At 45.4% G+C, this 25,114-nt stretch overlaps 2 protein-coding genes across 8 annotated transcripts; one reads left to right on the top strand and one right to left on the bottom strand.

Moving 5' to 3' along the window:
• Window positions 1-438: 438 nt before the first annotated feature.
• LOC121600634 (phosphatidylinositol 4,5-bisphosphate 5-phosphatase A) lies at window positions 439-16,110 on the top strand. 6 transcript variants are annotated; one of them, XM_041929410.1, is made up of 10 exons: window positions 439-522; window positions 3,886-4,208; window positions 12,317-12,469; window positions 12,550-12,775; window positions 12,845-13,020; window positions 13,089-13,319; window positions 13,387-13,540; window positions 13,985-14,122; window positions 15,231-15,509; window positions 15,583-16,110. In XM_041929410.1, exons 2-10 carry the CDS (start codon window positions 4,177-4,179, stop codon window positions 15,862-15,864), a joined length of 1,671 nt encoding a protein of 556 aa, XP_041785344.1. In that variant the 5' UTR covers window positions 439-522; window positions 3,886-4,176; the 3' UTR covers window positions 15,865-16,110. The 6 variants fall into 6 exon arrangements, with proteins under 6 accessions (XP_041785344.1, XP_041785345.1, XP_041785346.1 ...); XM_041929411.1 differs by lacking the exon at window positions 439-522 and adding an exon at window positions 534-661; XM_041929412.1 differs by lacking the exon at window positions 439-522 and having other exon boundaries at window positions 3,464-4,208; window positions 12,347-12,469.
• A 366-nt stretch (window positions 16,111-16,476) lies between these two features.
• On the bottom strand, window positions 16,477-22,884 carry LOC121600632 (probable G-protein coupled receptor Mth-like 14). 2 transcript variants are annotated; one of them, XM_041929407.1, is made up of 5 exons: window positions 21,830-22,884; window positions 21,348-21,676; window positions 18,485-19,206; window positions 18,068-18,412; window positions 16,477-17,992 (listed from the first exon to the last, which is right to left on the bottom strand). In XM_041929407.1, exons 1-5 carry the CDS (start codon window positions 21,930-21,932, stop codon window positions 17,596-17,598), a joined length of 1,896 nt encoding a protein of 631 aa, XP_041785341.1. In that variant the 5' UTR covers window positions 21,933-22,884; the 3' UTR covers window positions 16,477-17,595. The 2 variants fall into 2 exon arrangements, with proteins under 2 accessions (XP_041785341.1, XP_041785340.1); XM_041929406.1 differs by having other exon boundaries at window positions 21,348-22,884.
• Between the last annotated feature and the right edge of the window lie 2,230 nt (window positions 22,885-25,114).

Genomic DNA, 25,114 nt, shown 5'->3' with positions numbered 1-25,114 from the left:
GAAATAATTTTAAATAAAACTGCCTAATTGGAATATTATGAAACCAATCGCCAAGATCTGTATAAGAAAGAATGGGGATGAAATGTGAAAAAACACACATTTTCTGTGCACTCTTCAACCGTCGCAATTCAAACGCTCGTCTCACCATTGCACCGTAGCGCCATCTAGCTGTGAGGATTGTAAGCTACACGATGCAACCGTTTTGGAAAAAGCCTTTTGTGTTCACAGTGGGCGCTCGGTTAGCATTTATTTTACATTTTAAACACAATTGGTTTCGATTCATTACCATTTAAAATGTTATTCAAAAGCTTAATATTCAGTTCAACGCTTTTACTACTAAACATTGGACAATAATTCGATTTTATTGATTTGATTTTCTTCGACTGTCGTCGCCGCATGTCCATGCAGGCGTCCCCAGTGTGTCTGGTTTGTTTATATTTTGCTCCGCTCCTCATTTTCGTGTTCTTTCTCGCCGAGAACGGAGGTCAAAATTCTGCGCGCTCCTGAAATTCCACCATCGGTGTATGTATTTGTCTTTTTTTTTTGCCCGCTCGCCAGCCCTTTCGCCGCTCTTTGTGCCCTTTGCTGCAGCATACAATTAGTGGACGTGTGCTCACTGTGTCGCTTTGTAAAGTCGGCCGCAGAATCAAACCCTTTGGGGGTAGTTCTTTTTTTTAATTGGCGAAGTGAAATGAAGTGCTCCTCTAATCACGGGCTTGTTGCTTTATCGCGTGTTTTGATTTTTCAAGCCCTTTGGTTTAAATGAAAGAAGAAACGTACAAGGGTTTATGGGAAAAGGGTGAAGTGCAAGTAAACATTTGTGAAGGGGAGGGTATGTTTTTGTACCTTAAGCCAGTGACACGAGAAGAAAGAGTGTGTGTAGTTATGTGGCTATGTTTACCAATGTGACCTAATTAACATAGTCCGTTGTTTAAGTTGTTTAACAAGTGTGAAAAATGTGTTCCCTTGCCAGGGCTCCGCATGGGTCCAAAAGGGTGTAAATCTTTCAGCGAAAGGGAAGAACCGGGCGTGCTGTTTTGCTGTTTGCTGGTCATGTCTGGCCGAATAGTGTGTGTCTCTGTGTGCGCTTGTTAAAATGTGAGATGTATTAAAAATAGATTCCACCACCCTTTGTATCACCCCCCGGCGGATTGACCGCGACAGCGTCACACGAGAATTAATTGGCCGTAATGTGGTAGTATTCATAGTGGAAAGAAGAAGGCAAAAAACGCATATGTCCGGCTTTGTGATCGAAATATTAACCTACAATAGCGCCAAACGGGAGTGAACGGGTCTCTCTCTGTGTCGCGTATGGTCATGTATTTGTATTGGACGTGTCTACTTGTGCGGTTCCACCCGATGAGCGGCAAGCGTTCAATATCGAAACGGGGCAAATCGAAGGGAAGAACCTTTTTGCAATCAACTGTGTGCTACTTTGTGCCACACATTGCTCAAACAACACACAAATCAACGCCGTTGTGTTGTGCTCTATTGGTTGAAAGTGCCCGCACACTCAACCACTATAAAACATAGATTATGAGGGTTAGCCGTAAGCGAAGAAAGACCGAAAAACGGCAGCATCATGGCACGATAACCAGCCAGTTCACCTGTGTCAAATGGAAGCAAACAAGCTCGTAAAAACCCCCTCGCAAAAGCAAGTTTTTACCCTCCTGTTCTTCGTTTCCCCTTCGGCGTAGTAAACCTTGACGATAGACGGGTGTCCAGGCACACATGCACACTCTCGCAGAAACTACACGTACGAAGCAGTAGTAGCAGACAGCCGGGGGAGGGTATAGGTTGCTACGGATACGGTCACCACTTTAGGCAGCTAAAGGAACGACCGGAATTCAAACAAGCGAAAACCGATAACACGGCACCACTGTACCAGCAGCTAGTTAAATATGTTGTTAAACGATGTCTCCTAAAAAAACACACACTATAGTAATGTACAGTGCTTAGTCAAGGTCACTAGAACATCCGATCGTTGGTAGTGGATAATTAGACGAAGCCGCGTCAAAGCCGAGTCGTAGTCGATAAACGTTTGCTTTAAGAAGAGCGAAATTACTTTTGTGCAAATAGTTTGCAGTCATGTCTAATGTATTTGCGCCATTTCGTTGCTAGAATCTTCATCTGGAGGAGGCATTAATTGTGTCTAGCAAAAAATAAAGATGTCAGACATGACGCTGAAGCATATCTTTCCATGTGACTAAATGGTGCTTGTTGTAATGTACAGGTTGTCCTTGAGATACGCTATTAGTGTGAACCGAGACAAAAAAACTGCAGTAACAATTTTTCGGATAAAGTTATTCAGAAATTTGATAAAATGTCTTGCTTTCAATGTGTCGTTGGTAGTTAGTATCGGTTTAATTGATCCCTTTACATTTGTACTGGCATTACAATCCAACTTATATCTAATTAATTGTTGCTTGAAAATTAAGATGTGTTTTAATCGGTTCGTTTAAACCTTTGCCTGTAATTTAATCTGAGATAAATCTATTCACATCATTTTTTTACATTTCTCAATCCTTCAAAATTCAATAAAAGATCGTCAAAATTGTTATCAATTAGGTGTTTAGTTAGTAGATAATTTTGAGAATTTTATATTGTCTTCGTTCTGTACTGTATTAAAGAAGCAGTCCTAGTACCTATCGAACACAACCATTTATTTTTATTAGGTTTGTCGTATTTTTTGCAAAATTAAAGCTTCACAAATATAGTTTAATTCTTGTTTGAGCGTCCCTGAATTTTATAAATGACACCTAACACCAAAACTTAACGCACTGGTCTCCGTTTCTAGTCTGATCCTTTAAGAAAGCGCATTTGTTTCATATGCGTTACCCGTTTTGATAACCTGATTACCTACATTTAGGCGCAGTCTTTTCAAAGTATGCAATCCGCTTGGCAGACTTATGCTTTAAAAACTCTGTAGCATTTTATTATGGAAGAATTGTATCATTAATCCCAAAACAAACACTAAAAGATAGTTTTAATATAAGTATCTAGTAATTCATTTAATCCAATAATATTCTAGCTTATAATGTTGTCAGTGTTTACTTAAAAGTGAACGATCTCCTGCAAACCATTACTAAATATAGACCTAAACACAAAATACCAATAAGATCATCGACAAAGCATTTCAACCAGGCGCGCGTAAATGCCTTCCCAGCGGTATGCAGCTGAAATATCAATCAAGTTTACCTTGTCAGTGTGGCAGGACAACCGGACCAACGGATGGGCACTATCATCCGGCACAGCCGCACGAATCACCGCCGGCTTGCAACCGACTCACCTTGACTGTGAGCGGTTGTTGTTTTTTTTTTTGAAAGTCAACCGTCAACGGCAGTCATAGGCCCCACGATCGCCACCCGAATGTCAGCGACCAACCTGGGAGGTCACGCTGCACCTTGACGCGGCAAAGGCCAAGCGTGCTGCAGAGCTCGAGCGCGCGCGCGCGCGAACGCTTCGTAATGCGTTTATGACCGTGCGTTGAAATGCGCTGGACACGGCGGTTAAGTACATCGCGGTCAATTTTTGTGAACGTTTTACGACGGATCCGCACGGTGGTGTGTGTCGTACAGCAAAGAGGCAAAACGCAACCGTACCCCATCCACACCGCAAGTGATAATTATTTGATAACGAACGAATCGCGGTTCGCCGACTGTTCGCGGTCTGCGGCGATAAGATAATGCTGCTCGACTAGAAGAGTTTGTACGAGATTTATCCTTCTCTCGTCTCTGGTCGGTAGAGTTGCGGGTGTTTTACTTGCTCAGTGTGTTGCTTCTTTCAGAACGATTCGTTTGCCGAGATCGATTACCTCGCGGTCGGAAAAAAACCCCATTCAGAAATTGTGTTAACCATTTAGCATTCATTTATTTATGGTTTCAGTGGTCAGTCCCGTCGCTGCAGTTGGTGGCGTGAGTGTGGTGGTGATTGCTGCTGTGTTTTAAATCGTCTGGATGACAACATACGAAAGCCGAGCAGTTGTGCAGTGAATGTTTGCGCTTGTTCGGTAGTGGAATGAAGTGGTGATAAAACTACAGGGAAACGGTTCCGCACAACGGTTGGGCATTACTCCGACAGGGCGCAGCAACGGCATCGACGGCAGCAAGCAGTGGTCCCTCCAGGGCGGCAACCAATCGACCAATCGAGCGGAAGGACTCATCGAACGGCTCCAGCATGAGTCACTGTGATAACAACTGGAATGTAAAGTGAGTAGTATCTGGGCTGGGTAGTAAATGGGGCGTTTCATACCTTTGCTAACATCATACCTTTTCACTGTGCCGAAAAAAATCAACGAAAAAAACAGCCCCCCGGGGCATGTGTATTTGACCGGTTGATCAATAATCGAATGGATTTATTTTTGGAACCTCGCGGTTCGACCCATGCCCGGCTTTCGCCCGGTTTGACCTCGCCGTTGGATACGTGGAGCTTTGTCCGCTGCCTGGCCCGCACGGGGCGATGGTTCGTGACCATAAACGTGTTCAATGCTTTTGCTAATTGGTTCGGTTTTGTTTTGAAATCTGCAACAAAAACGCAGCAAGCTCGTCAGCTGGAGGAGCTGCGATGGCATCATGTCGTGCCCTATCGATCGGATTTCTGGTTGCATCAGGTCGTCATCCTCGCGGGGATGAAAACCAGGAAAAACGATAACACCTGGACCTGGTGTGCGATAAGCGTCTCGCCCCTCCCTCGAGTAGTAGTAGTGAGCTTTATCGAAAGAATTGATTTTTTGTTTTTGTTGTTCTTGTGTTGTTTCATTTCCTTAGTTTATGAGCATTGTGGGGCGATAAGTAGTAGACGGGCCACGAAGGAAGAAGCAAAAATCGTTATCGCGGTGTTGCGCTGTGTGTTGCGGCGCTGACTTATCGCTTCATCATTCCTTTCCGCGACTGGCGCATAAATGCCACCAACCAGCACCCACTACTACTGCTATCCCGACCTGCCCACGAGCTGGTAAAATGGTCCGTTTAGCCTTTTGCCTTGTGCAAGTCATAAGCGGCATTGGGTGTATGCGGGGCTTGCTCACTCTTTTGATCGGATGACCTTGGACTGCTCCCGGTTGGGTAGGGGGCATGTCTCCAGCTGGAGCTCTAGTGCCAGCGGATGGCAGATAAACGTGATTGGTGCTTGAATAAGGGACACATATCCTTTTGATGTCTCTTGTTTTATTTCATTTTCTTAAAGTTGATTCTTTATGATCCCTTTGAATTATGAATAATGTGATGAGTTTTCTGTACACCAGTCGAACCATTTAACACTTATTTTACATACATGTGTCTTGTTTTTAAACTAAAAAAAGCCAAAATTTAGCTTTTAAAAGACCTTTGGGTTGATTTAGAATCTCAGTGTGTAGTTTTTGCAAAACAAATTACAGGTTTTAGGATTCATTTTTAAGTATAGTTAAACACTATCCCACAAAAATGTGCTCTTGCATGTGACGATACAGGTTTTATATAATATCTACACTATTTTTGGTATTGATAATATTGATGAAATTACATTGAAAATGTATCTGTTAATCTTATCTACTTAATTTCATCTATCAAAATTAAAAGACGCATCCGTTCCTAAGCGAAAGCCATCACATATCCTGACATTGCAATAAGTTCTTTCTGAAACCTTTCCCGTCAAAACCAAAAAGCGTCATATTTGTAGGTCAATTTTAAGTCTATTTCCAATACTGCTACTCCTAAGCTTCTTAAAACACATCAAAAGAGATGCACAGTGCATACTTTCAGGCGCATAACGCTCCCTTCCTTTCAAACGCCACTTAAAAAGCACCGATAAAGCGGTGGATGCTCTACTGGACCTTCTTGCTGCGGTTCGCTGCGGATCTTGTTATCGCCCTCTTCTTGGCGGGGGTTACATAAGTATCAAAGCATCTTTCGGGCTGTTGGGACGCTAGTGCAACCCGAGTTCTTCCCTCCCCGCATGACGTCGGATCTTGTTATCGCCCTCTTCTTGGCGGGGGTTACATAAGTATCAAAGCATCTTTCGGGCTGTTGGGACGCTAGTGCAACCCGAGTTCTTCCCTCCCCGCATGACGTCAACGGGGTTATGCAAGCGCACGTTGAGGCCGTGTTGGATGCTGGCCCGCATGGAAGGCGGAACCGGCCCGTGAAGCGTGAGAAGTGATTGTTTGCTCTGTTCTACCGATGTTTCTGTTATGTTTTTTTTTTTAATGTTTATTTCGCTCTAATGATGATGAGAATTTTGCTTCGCTCGTGATTGGGGGGGGGGGGGGGGAAGGCAAACACGAATCTTATCACGAACCGCTCAAGATGTGTTTTGTGCAAGCGTAAGAACAGGCGAAAAACACTAATTAGAATACATTTATTCGTGCGCTGCATAGCACGTTTTCGTACGGTAATTAGTCTCTTTTAGTTGTGTGTAATCCATTTAATCTCATTCTAATGGCGTGCGCTTCATGTCGCCCCGTCATCCTCCCGCTGTTTTGGTTGGAACGAAACCCGTTCACTGCCCGTTTTGCAGGATATCGATCTCTTGCCGCGTGTGTGTGCAGTGCGGTGCAAAAGCATAAAAAAGAAAAACACCTCACACGTAGAGCCGCGTCAACGTCAGGGAAAGCTTACACAAACACATACATTTACTTGCACCAAAATAAAAAAAAAAGAACTGAGAGGCGTCGTGTCGGCTCGATTCCTGCACTGGAAGGCTGGAACCTACCATGGCACGGCACTGGTGCATTGGAAAGGCATCCTTGGGCGGCTTTTCAGTGTCGCCTTTGTGCACGTTTTCGAGTAGTCTTTCAAATGGCACCTCTCCTATCACACCGATGCCAAATAGTATCGATTTTCTATGCTTCATGTTGCGCCGGCCACACTCGCCCCGGCCCGAGCATGCACACGCAGCTCGAGCTTCAATTTATTCCACCGTTTGTTGCTGTTTACATGGTGTACTGTGGAAACTATAATTTACATGTGCACGTACATGCCGCGCACGCTTTGCATTAGAAAAGAGCTTTACCATACCATCTCACCATCCACCTTTATAGCAACAGGTCAGCGGAAACTCTCACAGGCCGCTAAACTATTCACTGGCGCTCTCCGTTGTTCCCCTGGATAGCGTGTGCTATTTATAAATTCAACGACGCTGCAAGCGAGCCGAACCCATTAGCAGACACCTGGAACTGCCCTTTTCTCCCTCCCCAAGGGGTGGTTTATGAGTTTTTATTTATATATACTCCATCGTCGCTTCCTTCACTGCTTTCGAAGTTTCAGTTGCTCGCTATTTTTACTGGCGAATGCGTTTTACGTGCGCCCGGTTCGCTTGCCAATTACGATTCGTTATGGCGTGACATCATCATCATTGCATCGTTATCGGATGAAGTAATTGATGCTGCACCAGCAGCAGTGCGCACACGGCGATGATTGCACTCGCTGCACATAGATAACAATCTCATTCCGATTTCCGACCCCAGGGAGATCGGCGAGAAATCGGCTAAAGGCCAACAGCCATGCGGTTTTGCGTTTGCGTGGGTCAGATGTGCTTGGCTGATGGAAGGCATTTGGGTGTGAAGTGATATATTCGTGATAATATCTTGCGAACATTCTTCACACTTTGTTATTATTAGGAGGGTAGTTATTATGTTCATATGGTTGTATTTGTGTATGCATTTACATTACAGCTACCAGATGACCTTGGCTTACCATACATTTGCTCCATGAGACAAGACATGGCTAATTAGTAGTCCGTTTTGCTTTAGTAAAAATTAAACATATTACTAAATGTCTTTAAATTGGGAATAGAATAAAATAACAGTAGAACACCAACTGTTCGGAGTGATAGGAATTGGTTTCTAGGACATTTTTGCTTTCTTTTGCTACAAAGTTTGGTCACAATTTAATTTAAAAATTTTAACATACTATCATAAAAGCTTCTTGTTTAGGCTGATTTGAGCGTCTTAAAACGAGCTTTTTATTAGTTTGGTAACGTTTAAGCGCGTTGTATTTTTAGAGGAGAGCGAAAATCATTTCAATGATAACTATTGGTTTAAACAACTTTGCTTCGATTTTTACGATGAAGGCATCATTGACACCTTTGAGTAGTTGTCTTTTTTTTTGACCATGACAAATCCCGGATAAAGAATTAAACATTGAAATGATAATTAAAATCATGAATACTCTAACAGGTGACTCGTTTTTCGGAAATGTTTGCACTAGTAATGAATGTGCTGCCATTCTTAGGCAAAGGCCACGTTCTACGACCAGCCGAACAAAGCAATCAAGCTAGTTACTACATTTAGTACATTTCTTAATGTTCACACTTCAAACTATTCGTTTTGTTATGACCATTTAAGGATAAACTTCGCTAAGACAAGTTGGTAACATAAGTTAAATTAGCCATAATAAGTATAGAATAATAATCTACCCTAGCTCTTCAGACTCCAAAATGTTGACATTGATCCTTGATAGTGCTCTAACCTTTATATGCAAAAGAAACTTTACAACGGGCCAGAGAAGCCTAATGATACGTTACGAGATAACCAGACAACAGTTCGTACTTTTTTGAATTGCTAAGGGTCAAGACTACGAATATGTTGGAGAATTTTTTTATTAATTTTGTATGTGATAGTTTTTGCTTTATGGATGTCTTAAAATTAAGCTGTAATTAGTTTCTATCCAAACATATTCAAATTTCTTGTTTTTATGATAACTTACAGTTGGATATAAATTGAGGTAATGATCCGCCACGGCATTTTAACGACACGAAACAGTCCTGAGGGTCAATGCGTTCAGCAAAAGAGGAAATAAGTGCTAGAAGAACGATAACCATTAATCAGAAATCGTTATGAAACTCCGCTGACATGACGCAGATTAAAAGTAAACAGTACTGAGTGCTCTGGCAAGAATGATAAGCTTGATTTCGCAGAGTGCTTGAGCGGTGATAATCATCACGAATTTCCTTGATTCTCCTGTACATTTCCTAAGCAATGTACCTTACAATTGAGATTGCAAAAGATATCTCATCTGAAAATCAGCTGCAAATTTTTCAATAATTTCCACATTTTATTATTGTTTACTGTTCATAGCCGCAAATATTTGTTTGGAAGTTTGTAGCTAGGGTAAAAAACATCATAAATACACAACCAAATGTATTGTTACGGTTAGGTTGCCCACGGCTCGCTTGGGAAAAACGGTTCAGTCTAGTGCAGCTGCAAACGCCCCCGAAGCTAGTCATTAATATCAAGTGTTATTGTACATTTATTGCACTTGGTAAATAATCAACTCCAATCGTTGCCAAACCCCCCCTCCATCACTCGACCACTCCGGCTCTCGTCATTAATTTTCCGTTAATTGATTCTTGTGCAAGCGAGATACGTTTCGATGTCGAGCGATCATTAAATTTAAATCACTTACATGCGGACAGGATGTGCGCAAACTGTACCAGCGCCCCTGCTCCGTGCTGTGAAGGGTTTGCGCTCGCTACGTGAACGTTTCGCACACACACAAACGAAACAACAAATGGCCAATCCTCCGCGACGCATAGCGTCCGAAATTTATTTCCCTTGCACAACGCCAAAGGTGCTGGAGGAATAATTGTTCGTGAAAATTGTGCACGAATGTGGGTTTGCTGTTTTCCGTCATTTCCTTCACGGGTCGATCATTCCAAGCCCGGTGCGCGTGTTGCTGTCGGTGTCGCTCGTGTATGCGGGTGGGAGCAAACTCCATCCCCGGTGGGTGCATCATCGGTACGCGTGAGCTTCAAATTAATGCGGCCCTGCATTTACCAAATTCCTTTTCGCCATTCCGTGCACGCGAACACACACACACTTCCTGAAGCCTAGAGCCAAGAGTCAGTTGCAAAACAATGGATCTATAGGGATTTGTGTTATATGATTGGCTGGCGTTTCGTGTCAATTGGTTTATTGCAATATGTTTTTACTGTTGTTGGACGCCATTGATGCTATTGCTTATTTTACTTTTTATTATCCCTTCGGGAACTGAACAATTTAATGTTAATCGTGCAGACATTACACAACAAAAGACCATTTTTATGACCAGTCTTACCTAAAAGTCCATGACGTGCAATCCGCTTTCATTTCTTACAGAACCAGAAATATGAAATCTTAAGCATATTGGCCTGTTGTTCTTGTTGTTGTTGATTTCAATATTCGTTAGGTTATTTTGATTGAATATGATGTAAATATTTGAATATTTGATGTAAATATGTAAAGATATTATAAATTCAATTCAATGAAAATTCTAACTTCGTAAGGACGTGAAGCGTAATTTAGGTTTATATCAATTTCTTGGGCTTTAAATATTTATTTCAAGTATTTTTAATTATTAATCTATGAACAAAAAATATAAAATTAGTTAAAAAATATGAAAAAGCATCGCATTGCCTACCTTCAGGCGTTAAGTAAGGACGGATGCGTGAGCTATTTTTTAGTTTTTCTGAACTACATATTTGTTACATTTTTGTGTAACGAAGAAGCACTGTAATGGCGTATTTGTTGTTGTTATCTGAATGGTTGTAAAAATTAACTTGTTAAAACAATAAGTAAATTCTCATTGATAAAATATAAGCTAAACCTAAAACTGATGCTGTAACCTGCATTTGTAGACTAAAACAGGTTGAATAATAGCAATAAAAATAAAGAAAACAAATACAAAAACAAAAACAACCGACAAATAAGACAAAGAAGAACAAAGAACAAATTAATGAAAAAAACTTCGAAACACAGAAAAAAACAAATCTGATGATAGACAAAACTACACGTTTATGGACAATGAGACGTTAATGCATTCAAACGGAAGGTGTGTAAAAGTATAGAAAGCTTTAAAATGAGCAAACAAATTACAAAAGCTTCTATTCTGCCCTGCGGAATGAAATCTTCATCCATTTTCAATAATCTGCTCCCTTACGCATGGTACTTTTCAACCCACCCTTACCGATGCAATTGTTACGATTATATCAAACCAACATGCATCTTTCGGCCAGCAAAGCGGCCTCACTGCAGACCAATAATGACACCGTTCGGAGGCTACGGAGTTACTCCCTCCTTTCCGCCTCCATCGCACACAAAAAGCGCGAAAAGCGCCTACCAGCAACGCGCAACCATATTGCCGCGAGCCACTGTGCCCCCATTTTCTTTCTTCACCACCCCCTTTTCCAAGACTTGCATGCGGAAAAGGCACCACCCCCTCTCTCGCCCATGCATTGCGTACGGAATCGGTTTTATCGGTCAATTTCGTTTACCGTATGTGTGTGTTTGTCTGTTTCTATGTGTGTTGGCCGGTGAAAAGCGACCAAAGCAAAAACGCACGAAACAAAAGCAACTTCTTTTCACTTTTTGTGGTGGTTCGACAGGCTTGATAATGGCACACACACACACCGCGCAAGTTAACTTACCGAAAAGCCGACCCGATAGGTGGTTTTTTCTGTTGCGGGTAATGAAAATCTACGCACGAAAGTGTACGATCAGTTGCAGATCGGTACTGGGCACGTGTGGACGTTGGGCGCTAGTGAAAAGGTCCAACCCAAGAGAGGCGTGTGTTGTGTTTTTTGTGTCGGCAGGAAAAGCTACCTAAGAAAAACTGGTGTAGTAGGGAATTAAGCAAGCACACACCCCGAGACCTTGCCCTCAATTTCGTGCCGTTTCGTTCCGTTGATCGAGTGGTCGAGCGATCGGTGGTGACACTTGAAAACAACAAACAACGAAGTGTGCAGCATGTTTGGGCGCAAGTCTTCCAAGCGACGCCGGAAGTCGTACCCAGTGAAGCAGGACCATCGGACGTACAATGCCTGCAGGTAAATCGTAGCATCGCTTAAAGTCAGCTGAAGCAATCACGGACGGGCGGACGTCTTGTAGGTCGTGGTGAACAAGAGTGTTAGTGGCTGAAAGTTGAGGACCGGCCAGTTCGATCATGTAACGCAATCATGACGCAGTTAGGAAGCACCGAACGATGGATATTGCGTTATGTGCAAACTATTGGAGAAATGATGTAGGAAGTGTGTGGCCCCCAGCGGCCTATGCTTCTTTGTGTGCGCTCGGGGAGGCGCTAATGCGCTTTATGCAAGAGCCTTTGATTGCTCACTTTGAATGGAAATGCAGCACAGTTTAATGGTGGCTTCCACGAAGAGGTTACGATGTACTTAATATGTGATTCGGGGATTTTCGGAGGTGTTTGTGATTCGGCTCTTTTGGATAAGTTATTTAGGGATTGAAGGTTTCTTGAATTGATGAATTCCAGTATAGTTTCGAAGAATGTAACTAACACAACAACCTTAGTATTAAGCAACTTCAGTGTATCTCAAACCGCAGTACCGATCACTGTTAACCTCACAGTCTCGTCCGTTTTGTACCTCTCGCCCTCAGAATCTACATCGTGACCTGGAACGTCAGTACAAAGTTCCCGGAAAACATCTCCCTCAATAAGCTGCTTGGGCTGGAGAATCGGCCCGAACAGGACTCGCATCTGCCGGACTTTTTTGTGATCGGGTAAGTCCTCAGTCTGGATCTTGGAGGTACTCCAAAAAAGTTTGTTTAATCTCAACCATTTCTTTATGTCTTTCCTGCAGACTTCAGGAAGTGAATGCGCAGCCTCAGAACACCCTGTACAACCTGTTCAAGGATGATCTGTGGACGCAAAAGTTCAAGGAGGTGCTGAAGGAGCGCGACTACGTTGTGATCAAGACGGAGCAGATGCAGGGTTTGCTGCTGTCGGTGTTTGCCCGCCGGAAACATCTGCTCCATCTGCGACAGGTGGAGACGGAGTACACCCGGACGGGACTGGGTGGTATATGGGTAAGTATCGTATTGTTCAAAACGAAGTGTTTGTTGTGACAATATCATTCGAAACTTTTCCGTCCACAGGGTAACAAGGGCGCGGTAAGCATACGCATGAACGTGTACGGCAGCTCGATCTGTCTGGTGAACGCACACCTTGCCGCACACGATCACATGCTGGAGGAGCGCATCAACGACTACGAGCGGATCGTGCAGGAGCAGAAGTTCCACGTCAAGGCAAAGGAAACCATCTTCGATCATGAGTAGGTGACAGTGTCAGATCGTACTTCGTAGCAGTCTCTTCTAATGATCTTGATCTACCTCTTCACAGCTACGTGTTCTGGTTTGGGGATCTAAACTTCCGACTAACGGGCGAAGCGACCACGTCCGCCGACGAGATCCGTGCGATGGTGGCACGGGACGAGCTGAAGCAGCTGATCGAGAAGGACCAGCTGCTGCTAGTGCGACGGGAGGGGCGTGCGTTCGCCCAGCTCCAGGAACGGCTGCCACAGTTCCCGCCAACGTTCAAGTTCGAGCACGGTAGCAACGAGTACGATATGAAGTGAGTGTGCACTCTGCCTTTCTTTCTTGCGAGTCTGTTGCAATACTTGGCACTCTTAATTGTATAGACGAAGGCCTGCCTGGACGGATCGGATACTGTACGCGGTGAACGAGAACAACTATCGCAACGTGCGCCTCACCGCCGAACAAACGTCCTACAAGAGCCATCCCAGCTACAGTATTAGCGATCACAAACCGGTCACTAGTGAATTCACGCTCAAGGTACGTCTGCGGATACGGATTTGGCGACTCCCCTATACCTTCCGGAAGTGTTTCACACTGTACAAAGAAGCTCATCTCCATCTTCGAGACCAATCATTCGCTCTTACGCGCGCGTGTGCACTATGAGTGTGTTTTTGTGTTCATTTCTCGACATTGTTTCACATCTCAATCGATCACCAGCTGTGGGTTACAGAGGCATGGAAATTCAATTTCCCCGTGTCCCAGACTAACTAACAAGCCAAACGGCATATGGCGTTAACAGGAAAATCTAATCAAAATCCTTGTTTGTTTTTATCACTCCAACCCTCCCTACCTCCCTTTTCTGTGTGCCATCCTGTGCGTGTGTGTGTGTGTGTTTGTTTCTATTCATCCCGTGTGTGTGCTTTCGTTGTTGGTATCGGGCGGTCCATGCAATTTAAATCGATCCGTCCGGGGACGACACAGTGCTCGGTCGAGGGTAGTCGGGATGAGAACGGCAATACGCAGTACGCTACCACCGCTACTAGCCGGAAGCTTAAGACGATACGGCGCAAGAAACGGCATCCCGTCGCGCTGCACACTGCCCGAACGGCGGATGCGAGGGTGAGTCCGGTGCCGGGTGGGGATGGTCTGCCATTGCTATGCCAGCAAGACCGAAACAAGGAATTTGTTTGCATGCTTTTCTATCCGTATCACAACTGTACCGCTTTGCTTTCTGTAACATACTATTTCTCTAGTCATATGTTAATAAGAAAAACGCAGTTTAAAGAAGAAATTAACATATTTAAGTTAAAGTTTTCTCATTTCGTAAAAATATTTACCTCAATTCCAATGAACAGAACAGATGCTTTACCATTTTACCATTTGACACGAAGAAAGGAATTCTTATTTCGTTTGTTCCATCTCAAACAATTTTTTAAATATTCAAATACCAACATACGGTATGTAAGGCTAAAAAGTAGAAGCATCAATTGTATATTATTTTAACAAAACGAAGCCTTTTTGTTATGTTGGTCATTATTTGTCTCTTGAGTCGATAGAAAGTGTCAATGAATTGAATAACTAAACATTATAAATTAATTTCTAAGCAAATGTTAGACAATCCTTTCGTATATTTCTTCAACATTAATATTTCTGTCGTATGGTTATTAGGGCATGTTTCTTTATTTACTGTTGTTATCAACTATCTGTCGCTTCTCTTTCTCTATTCACCGTTTATCCTTTTTATGTGTTTCTTTCCCATTTAACCATAACTCGCTTTAAGCTTTCCCATCCCCGTTCCCACCCTTCCATCGCTCTGTATGTTGATTTTGGTAAATGTTTCATTTTTCTTTCTTTCTTTTTTCGCTTGCCATCGTAATCTTTTAACCACAACACTACCGCCAACCATCGCCGTTTGTCTGTTTAACGCGCCCCCACTATGGTACTATGTCTGCACGCACCGCACGCACGCTCGCTCGCACGCACTGCAATCTGTGCACGCTCACGAACACTAACCTGCCGCCCGTGTGTGCCTATGTGTGTGCTGGTCGATCGTCGGTCGGCATGGGATGCCAAATTGCCACCTTCGTGTGCATGTCTTGCTGGTTGCTTGCATCCATGGCGCCGGGCCTTTTCGGGGGTGGGTGGGTGTTACTAAACAAAAATTCAAAAATCAAAACAACCATGCTTTCCCTGCCACACACCCTGCTGCCAAAAAAAAAAAAAAAAGGTGAATCGAAAGCCACAGTACAGTGGGGAACACTTCCGGAAGCAGCATAACAACCGGCTCAGCTACAAGCTGGCCATGGCTAACAATACGGACGTGCATTCGTTCGACGATCTCGTAACGGATCTGATTGATTACGGGCAGGTGTACGAGGACACGACCGAGCGCACCGTCAGCTTCAAGCCGATCGAGCTGTGGCTGGTCGGCGAACCGAACACGATCGAGTACGTCATCCCGAACGGGTTCGAGGAGGGCAACGCCGACTGGATCGGAATTTATCGGGTAAGGTTTTTTGTGTGCCGGAGGTTGTGGGGCCGAAATCTAATTACAAATGTGTCGCATTTTTTTGTTGCAGGAGAACTTTACTAGTCTGAGCGAGTACCTGGCGTACGAGTACACGGAAACGTACAAGGACAAGCAGCACCAGCTGAACGAGCAGCAGCTGCAGCACATGCAGAACACGCGCACGGTGCAGCTGACGTTCTCGGAGAACGTGAGCCTGCCGCTCGGGACGCGCTACCAGCTGCTCTACTTCCAGAGCACCGGTACGCGCGGTGTGACCGGGCTGGTCGGCATCAGTCCCGCGTTCGGCGTCGAGAAGCGGTGCCCATCGCCCTCGTTTGATGAGATCGATTGATCGCGACCGAAACGGTACTAGGCTGGGCGGCGGCTGGTACTACCAGCCAGCCCTTAGCCCGGTTTCGTCGGCGCCAGCGCACTTTTTCCGCCAGAACAAGCAAACCCCGGCACCCCGGTTCGGTTTGATTAGCGTTTCCCCGTGCATGAAAGGGATGCCGATAACTGTCGCGGGTGGTTTTAGAAAGTAATGTTAGATTACACTGTGACACTTGGCAAACAGATGCCAAAACAAAACAAAACAAAGCAAAACAAACAAAAAAACCCTTTTCTTCCAATCCAATCAAACAGCCACTGAAAACGACGAAATATGCGTGCGTGTGATAATTGCTAAGTCACCGTCAAGCTAGAGCGGTAGGCAGGCCGGCAGACAGGCAAAGCATTCACTTCCATGGAGATGGTGCAGCACGCGTGTTGAAGTGTTTGTACCGCACCGCATCGCACCGGTTTTTTTGGAGGGTCGAGAAGCGTAGAAGATAACGGGCGCAAACACTGCATATTGAGGTGAGGCCTTATTGCATTAGCTTAGCTAGAGAGTAACAAAAAAAATCGATCGATACGAAAACGCAAGCAGAGCACAGGTTACTACACTTCACCCTGCAATCTTGTTTAGTTTTTCTTCCCTTTTGTCCCGAACGGATACGTACCGTACCGAAGGGCTTTGAGATAACGTTCCAAATCTATAAAGCAACCCCGGTGCCGGTGAGTTAAGATATCGGACAGTACTTTACTCGTAACGACCACCATCCGCTATTCCGGTCAGCAACTAAAACCCCGGTTCACACCCGCCTCACGTGGTCAATCCGTTGTGCTTGCGCGGTTAAGTGTTTTTAGTGGTGGAAATCCCTGGGCAGTTCTTACCTATCAGTTACAGCCACCGTCAGATGGAGATTGTTATGTTTGTATGTGTTTTCCTTTTTTTATTTTATTTTTGGATTGTTTTATTGTAATTTTAAGCTCGTTTTAAAACCTCCAAACATCACTCTCTGTTGTGCACCATTGGAGACACAAAACAGACGACACGGAGATAATGAGAGAGATATAGAGAAACACACAAACGTTAGTATACATATTCAAAACAAAAATCAATCATGGACTAGAGCTAGTGCCGCGTTGCTTTCAGAAAGTAGTTATAAATACTTAGCGAACAAAACAGTAGTCGTCTCCCGGTTCCTTTCGTTTTTCGGGAGGACGACCATTTGGGCAATATTTAGCATTAGCACGAGCAATTAGAGCCATCGAATGCCGCCAATTGATGCGGTCTTTACTGGACGTAGTAGCACCGGCAGCGGCAGCGATCCCTTAACTCCCTATACCCGTTGGTAGTTTTGTTGTTGAAGACGATTTAAATCACCGGAACTTGGCATCCCCGAGACCCGTTAGTCTTCGTCTTAATTACAAATAAAAGTAAACCGAGAATTACTTCACTGCTGAATTACTTTATACCATGATTTTCCCTTAATAGACCCTACTTGTAAGAATGACTCCCTTATGCTATCTTATTACGCCTCACTGACGTCACTACGTTGCCTTACACTGTTCGATTACTTAAACGAGTTTAGGAATTTTACGCCTATTGGTCATGTTATTCGACATTAAAAAAAACACACACACAACGAAGACAACGTTGAATGTCCAGTATCCGAATAAGTAACTACCGCCTATCTAATACTGCGTCTAATATTTACAACCTCCGCCATAAATGGGGCACCTCAATCGCCCGAAACACTTCCTAAAATTCCTCCAGATATTTAAACGGATTTTTGTTGAGCTTCAAGCGCTCCGGCCCGGCCATGTACGCGCTGTACTGGGCGGCGTCCGGGACGCAAGCGCGCGGTGCCGCCCGCGCCATCATCGGTGCGATCATCTGGCGCTTCATCGGTGCCTCCTCCCCGTCGTCGACCTGATCGACCCGACACATCCAGGCGCAGTACCGCTGCTCGTTGAGCCACTGGCGGATCGTTTCGTTCGGGCGCGGCATGCAGACGAAGATGACGAACATCAGGATGCCCTGAAAGCCGAACAGTATGTCGTAGAAGATTGGCAGATCGTGCGTCGCGTAGTACGTCACCGCCATCACCGTCCAGATGGTGCCCATCACGACGAACAGTGGGACCGTGTATTTATTCCTACAACAACGCCCCCGCACGCATCAAATTAGAACCGAAGGCATGGATTGGCTGGATTAGCTGGTAAATACTTACATGTATATCACCTTGTTCACTTTACGGCCGCACACGGGCACGTACTTGCACAGCTCATCAAACTGGCCGCTCTGCACCAAGCGCTGTCGGATTTGGTGGCAGGTGTAGTAGTAATTTTTCAGCCGCGTTAGCCCCAAAAGCGTTACCAGCAGGCAGAGGCTACCGAGCCCCAGCGTCACACCGATCGGGATGAACAGATAGTGCTTGATGGCGGGCGTGCCGGCCGGAGTCATCGAGTAGGACAGTATGATCCACAGCGGGATGAGCTGCGCGAACGCGGCGTACAGCGCAAACCGTTGGTTGTCCTCGAGCGTGTTGGCCTTCTTGCCTCGCGGGACGTAATACCTGCAAGCAGTTCAAGGTGCAATTAGCCTCCGTCTTCCGAGAGAGAGAGATGGTTAGCCGGGCGTCGCTTACCACGCATGAAAGCAGTTGTTGCCACAGTTCACCAGCAGCCAGAAGAACGTGGCCAGTATGAAGTATTCGGCGTAGTTCTCCAGCACCATATCGTCCATCAGCATGCGCTTGCCACGGTTCCGGTACTGGAAGAAGCACTCCAGCAGCAGCGCGATCGCAAAGTTGACGCAGTTCATCGCCAGCGCCCGACCGTGCAGGTCGTGCAGCTTCGGTACGATGATATAGAGCAGCGCGGTAACGAGCAGTGCCGGGATGGCCACGATCAGGCAGATCGTGAGCAGAAACAGTTGACCCTTGACCAGATCGACCATCACGTGCACCTCGGACGGGCAGACGTACCCGAGCAGCGCGCCGTCGGCGCGGTCGTAATCGAGACAGTACGTATCGTACACGTCGTAATCCTTGCTACCGTAAATGACCAGCAGCGAACCGTTCTGGATCACGTACAGTGTGTCGTTCGTGTGCGCGCCGAAGCTCACCATGCCACCTTCGCTCGGGCAGGGATTGCCGTACCGCACGTCCAGCCGCAGCTCTTCCTCCAGATCTTCGATGCAGTCCCGGTAGAACTGGGCGACGATCGGTTGCGGCAGGTACGAGCTCGGCGCATCTTTCTGGCAGGACACGTGCTTGGAGTACTCGCTCACTAAACTTTCGCCCGGCGGACAACACTTGCGGATGATGCTCGCGTCGCGGCTCACGTACTCTGGCTGGGTCGGTAGTTTCTGGTGGTGAGGAAGAACAAGACATGGAAAAAGGCCGACAAAATGTATATCAATATGGAATGTTTAGATTATAGCTCATTGATCGGGAACTCATCGGGATCTTGAGGACCTTAGATGAATGTCCTAAAATACTGTTCTAGATGAGTATATTTCAGACTTTGATAGTGGAATTTCAGTAGTGGAAGTAGTCAACAAGGTGTTGAATAATCCTAGAAGGCATTTAGCTATCATACGGCGCTTACTTAGCGGCTGAATTCCTGAAAGCATGTACTGGGAATGATCATCGCATCCGCTAATCGCTATGGAAAGAGTTTCACAGCGCATCTAGTCGCTTTTCTTTGATTATCGTTGATTCGAACACTACTACCTTATTCTAGAACTGATCAGACGTAAGCAGCTCAGACTAACCAAAAAATCCATCTCAAGCGCTGATTCCTTCTTGATACTTTATTATGGTAGTTTAATCATATCTACGACCGAGCCCAGCGAGAAGACAAAACATGGAATTGTTCGATGTATAGTACCGTAGCGTTATCACGGCACCATGCACTAAACAAGCCTGAGAGTGGGTTGAAGATAGGCACAGTCATTAGTATCGGTGGTGGCACCGAGCTGCTTCAACCTTGTTTGCAAACCCCCCAAATGTGCGATCAGGTCGACATGTAACATGTAACAAAATACGAAAAACGAACAAAAACTCACATCAAAATTCGCTTTGTAAGAGTAATTTGACTTAGTTGACACTAACACTAAAACCGACAGGGGGCAGCAAACGACAGAACAATGCGCGTAGAAACCTTCTATGAACGGTTTCTATGCTAGCTATAATGTACTGCTGTGTCCATAAAACACTCCCGAAGAATTCAAGGATTGACGACGCACGATAGCACAATACAAAGATGTTAGGCTGAAAGGGTTTTTAAAATCTTTTCCACCACGAAAATTGAAACCTAAAATGAAAGATGAGACCTGTGCCTGTTAACACTATCGGGAGTTTAAATGATAATTCTAGTTCTGTGGAATTTAGATATCGGAAGCTATTGATTCAATCAGCGACAAAGATGCTAATAGCACATAATCCAGACTGTATGTGTTTCTCTGTAAATTTCTTATCTCTTTCGTACTTATTTGGTTGCCGTTCGGCCCGGGGTGCCAAACACATGGCCACTAATCCGGAAAGCATCGGGCACGTGTGTGTTCTGTAGAAAGCGCCTTCGTTATCATATCACTAAACTGTACTTGGTTTTGGGTTTCCAAACAACCTTGATTGAAGCGGTCCGGTAATCTAATGGCACACTCGCCGATATCAACCAGAACCGCGAGGAGCGTGGTCAAATTTACACGCCTCGCACTTGCAGGGTTTTCCGAGTCACTTCTCAATGTCAAAGTTGAGGTTGTATAATGGAGCCGTCCCATGTTACAGTCTTCAACTCGAACGGCTCAATAACATGCCCGTCATGGCTTAAAGCCTAGGAATGGACCGTCCCCCCGAGCAGCAAGCATTGATTTGCAATAGATATTGTACCGAGAAGCTCTTCCAGGCCGTTTCCACCAGATTGTTGTGGTTGTCCATAAGCCTGGGAAACTTCTATGAGGTTTATAGCTGCACAGCTTTGCCGGATTAAGATAATATTTCTGATATCATGCTTTATTCCTTTTGGATCGATTTACTAGTAAATTTATAATTACAATCTGTGTCATGCTGTGTTTGGCCCTAGTAGATGAGTCAATAGTTTTAGCGCCAATCAACTGATTATCTTCAGTATACTAAATGCTGACCTGCTGTTAGTTAGCTGTTTCAATGCTCAAGTTTTAGCAAACAAGGGATCTCCTATCAAACTTGATCGATACTTTATTTTTTCCATGGTTATTGCGGTCATAATACATAATACTCTTTTTTCTATAAAATACTCGCTAGACGAGCTAGACGAATATTTGTTGGCCTCACTGTATGCCAGAAAAAAAAGCCCCACTTTGAAGAGCTCGCACTCGCTCACTCTACATCGTCTCTTTCTCGCACTGTTTATCTTTGGTCGCTTGTCTTGTCTTATTGGTTGAATTTCCATACATGAATAATGAGTCCCTAGCGATTACGATCGCGCGAATGACGTAATTTACGCGTGCGCATATTTGGCACTTACCTCATGACCTCGGCAGCTGCTATCGTCCACTACGGTCGTCGGTGGCGGTGCGGTACTGCCACCGGCACCCAGTCCATCGAGGAGTGGTGTACCGAGCCCAGCGTCCTCCTTTTCCGGCATCGCCAAGGTGGAAGTCGTTCCAGCTTCCACCGCACTAATCGTACCGTTCCCAATAGCCACCGGGTGCCGCTGTACGGCATCTTCGAGGGTGGTCATCGAGGGTGTGACCACCGTGCTGGAGCTAATGGATGATGGTACTACACTATCAACAATCCCATCACTACCACCGCCGCCGATGTCATCGTCCAGCGGATCTTCATATTCGTAGCCTGAGTAAGAAATGTCATCGTCAGTGATCGGATCGAGCACATCCTCGTCGTAGACGGTCGCCAACTCCTCCACGCTACTATCCAGATCGTCCAGCAGCTCGTACCCGCCCAGGTACGGGCTCTCATCGTCGTACTCCTCGTACGTGGACTCACCTTGTCCACTGGCCTCGAGCGCACTGGCCAACGGGACACTGTTGGCACTGCACACGATCACCACCAACCAGCACCGCACTATCACCCTTCCAATGCGTCCCATATTGCGCCCGGCTGGAATTCGAACTCGCTCGTGGTCACACGCACTACACGCCGATGCCGCAGCCGTCCGGTGAATGGCAATACCGCGCCCGAGCTAGTGCTGCACTCACCCTATCACTACCGAAGCTTCGGAAAACGGTGCTGGATAAACATACGCCGCGGTCGGCCCTCCCTGGAAGTTGCTATCAGCGAAGCACGGCTGATAAGGGCCTGCACACACCTGTAGCGCGGGATCCACTCACCGCAACCTTTCGGGGTAATGATAGGGAGCGGTCACACAAGTTATGAAATTTGGCACCGCACCGTCATAACTGGGTGCAAAGTTTTGCACGTAAATGGGCAATTCCACCGAAATCCGGGGTTGACCGGAATGTCTGAATCACGGCCCCAGTCCCACCCGTCACAGAATTAGCACACCCTCGCGAGGTCTCCTTATCTCAAGTCAGCGAGAGAGAGCGAGAGCATCCGAACACAATGTGTGAGCGCCCGCGTGCGCCCGTCCAAAACCGATCACCGTCACGTGCGAACTGATCGGGAACCTCGCGGGTTTGTGCCTTGCTGCTGCTGCTGCTGCTGCCGCTACTACAACTACAACAGCCACTCGGATAGCCTCGGAATGCAACGAAAACGGCGGTCGTTCCCCAAAACGGACCACTTCGTTCGGCACCGTCACCACTACTCACGGAACGATTGGCGTTATCAGCAACCGTGTCCTATACCTGTTCGATAGATAACGGACACTTGGCGGACGTTCTGCGATGGAACCCACAGCCGGAAAAAGGAACTATGAGCACACTAGAGTAGCTGCAACTATCTTCTTTCCCTCTCTCACTTGTTGCCCCGGAAGTCGGTGTTGTGTTGTGTGGCAATGGTGCGGGGCCAAATTCCAATTCGGCAGTTTCGTATGTCGACGCGTCCGTCTGCGCTCCTCACCGTTTGCAAGCTAATTGTGACCGTGTGCGGATTTTATTTCTAGCCCAGGGTATGCGGTCAACGGCGATCTGGTTTTGCTCAAGTGCATGTACACACACACACACACACACGCACACACGCACACACAAACGCCCGTCGTCGCGCATGATCTCAGATAAGCAATTAGCCGTGGTATGGCGGGATGTTTGAGCAGGGCGTTGGTGACGATGAGCAGCATTACGAGCGGATCCGGCGGCAGAGCACATCAATATATCGGCAAAACGTGCCGAAGGGAGCCAGCAGACGGTCAAACGATGAACGACGGCATGGAGCGAATGGAGAAAGGTAAGTGCTGGCCGTTGGGGACAAAGGGTTCGGAATTTTAATGTGAAGAAATTCTAATGCTGCGGGGAAGGGTGAATTGGTGTGCAGTCGTACCCGGTGACCTCTTTGTGGAGATGCAGTGTGGTCTGTTTGTTTTGCTATGGGAACCGTTGGATCTTTGAACGGGATATCCTATCCTATGCTAACGTATGACTTAACGACTTCCCCGCCTAATATGTCAACCTTCTGTGAAGAACATCAGACGTTTTTTAGTGCAAATTTAGCAAGAGATGTTGGACGAAAAATTATCAAAATTAAAATAAAAGACCTGATGAATAAAGGACAATAGGCATAAAAGTGCTAATAAATACAGAAGAAAAATAAGTTGTTAAAGAATGAGGCTCCAAACTAGAACTGTTTTGGATCTTCAATGTGATAGCCCTTGCTACGTTCGAAACATGTGGTAGCGGGACAATTTAAAGACAATACATCGTCAACTTTTTTACCAATGAGGTCATCAGTATGAACGATCTTCTGCCAAACTGCAAACTTCCAATATTTATTGTAGAAATTGTATAGGGATACTACCTGTAGACGATCCACTAGCTGTCACCGCTTGATATGAATACAAGGCAAAACTCATCCTACCTAGAAATGAATCTCTATTGGCCAAGCTAACATGCGATCAAGCGTTTAAGACCCAGAGCTTCTTGTTGTCTTTACTGTATGCAATAGTCAAACAATTTGAAGAACTTACAACTTAATTTACATTGAAGAACTTACATTTACATGATACGACATCACGAATTTTCTGCGGTAGAAAACTCCATTTTATGTCATTGTATAATCAGTTCTCCGACCAAAACAGCCCTCCGGTACTCGGAATTTGTTCGTTATCTAGGATTGCATCACTCCATTACAATAGCTGTATACAAGGTTTTCTGGCTGTTACCAGTAGTGATGTGCATTCCTAGCGCTAAATTTCAAAATTACGTAGACTACAGTCGTCACGAAGCGTATTTTCAACTCATTTAAGATGTAGCTGTTTGCGGTGATTTGAGCGTAAATCATAATTTATCAAAGGAGAAGGAGTTAAGTAAGATAAGGCACAGCCGAATGAATGGAAGAGGACAACACGGAAGTGTTTTATTTTTATAGTTTTACCCAGTCTCCATAAAGCTCCAAAATTAGAGCTGACGGAAATGATACGCATTCATTAGTTCGTATCATTTATCAGTAAGCAAATATGTATTACCCTAAAAGCGTTACCTCACCCAGGCGGCAACACACCGATCGCCGAGCAGCGTCTAGAAAACCAGATAAAAATTGCATATCACAACAGCTTGCATTTTTATCTTTGCTTTCCACGTACGCTGAGAGATTAGGTGGAATTACAGTATCAATTCAAAATTATTTGGAATAAAAAATGTGATACACTATGGTGCATTAAAGGGTTTCTCAAGCTGGCCACAAGTTTACTGTGTGTCATGCAGCGGCACCACTTTCCTGGGAAGTTGATCCGGCTGTTAGAGGCCACCATGAACGAAGTTCAGTTCAAGGAGAGAGTGTGCAGGTTGATGTCGGAATCGTTCGAATCTCACAGTGGTCTGTGGCAAGGTGAAGGACTCCAATGTCTGCCTTTCAACATCGCCCTGAAAGGTGTCATTCGAAGCGCGGGGCTAGACAACGACATCTGTGCCACGATTCTCTACCGGTCTCTCCAATTTCTTGAATTCGTGGATGACATCATCGGCAGGACAACAGCAAAGGCGTACACTCGACTCAAATCCGAAGCAGCAAGAATTGGATTACTAATCTATGCGACCAAGACAAAGAACCTGCTTGTCGGATACTCAGACCATCTGGGAAGCAGCGTATTAGTTGACGGTGACCATCTAGTGGTAATAAAGGAGTTCTGCTATCTTGGGACTTCGGACAACGACATCA

Source organism: Anopheles merus, chromosome 3L, assembly GCF_017562075.2.
Source record: "Anopheles merus strain MAF chromosome 3L, AmerM5.1, whole genome shotgun sequence".
Taxonomy (NCBI): domain Eukaryota; kingdom Metazoa; phylum Arthropoda; class Insecta; order Diptera; family Culicidae; genus Anopheles; species Anopheles merus.
This window is presented reverse-complemented; position numbering and strand designations above follow the sequence as displayed.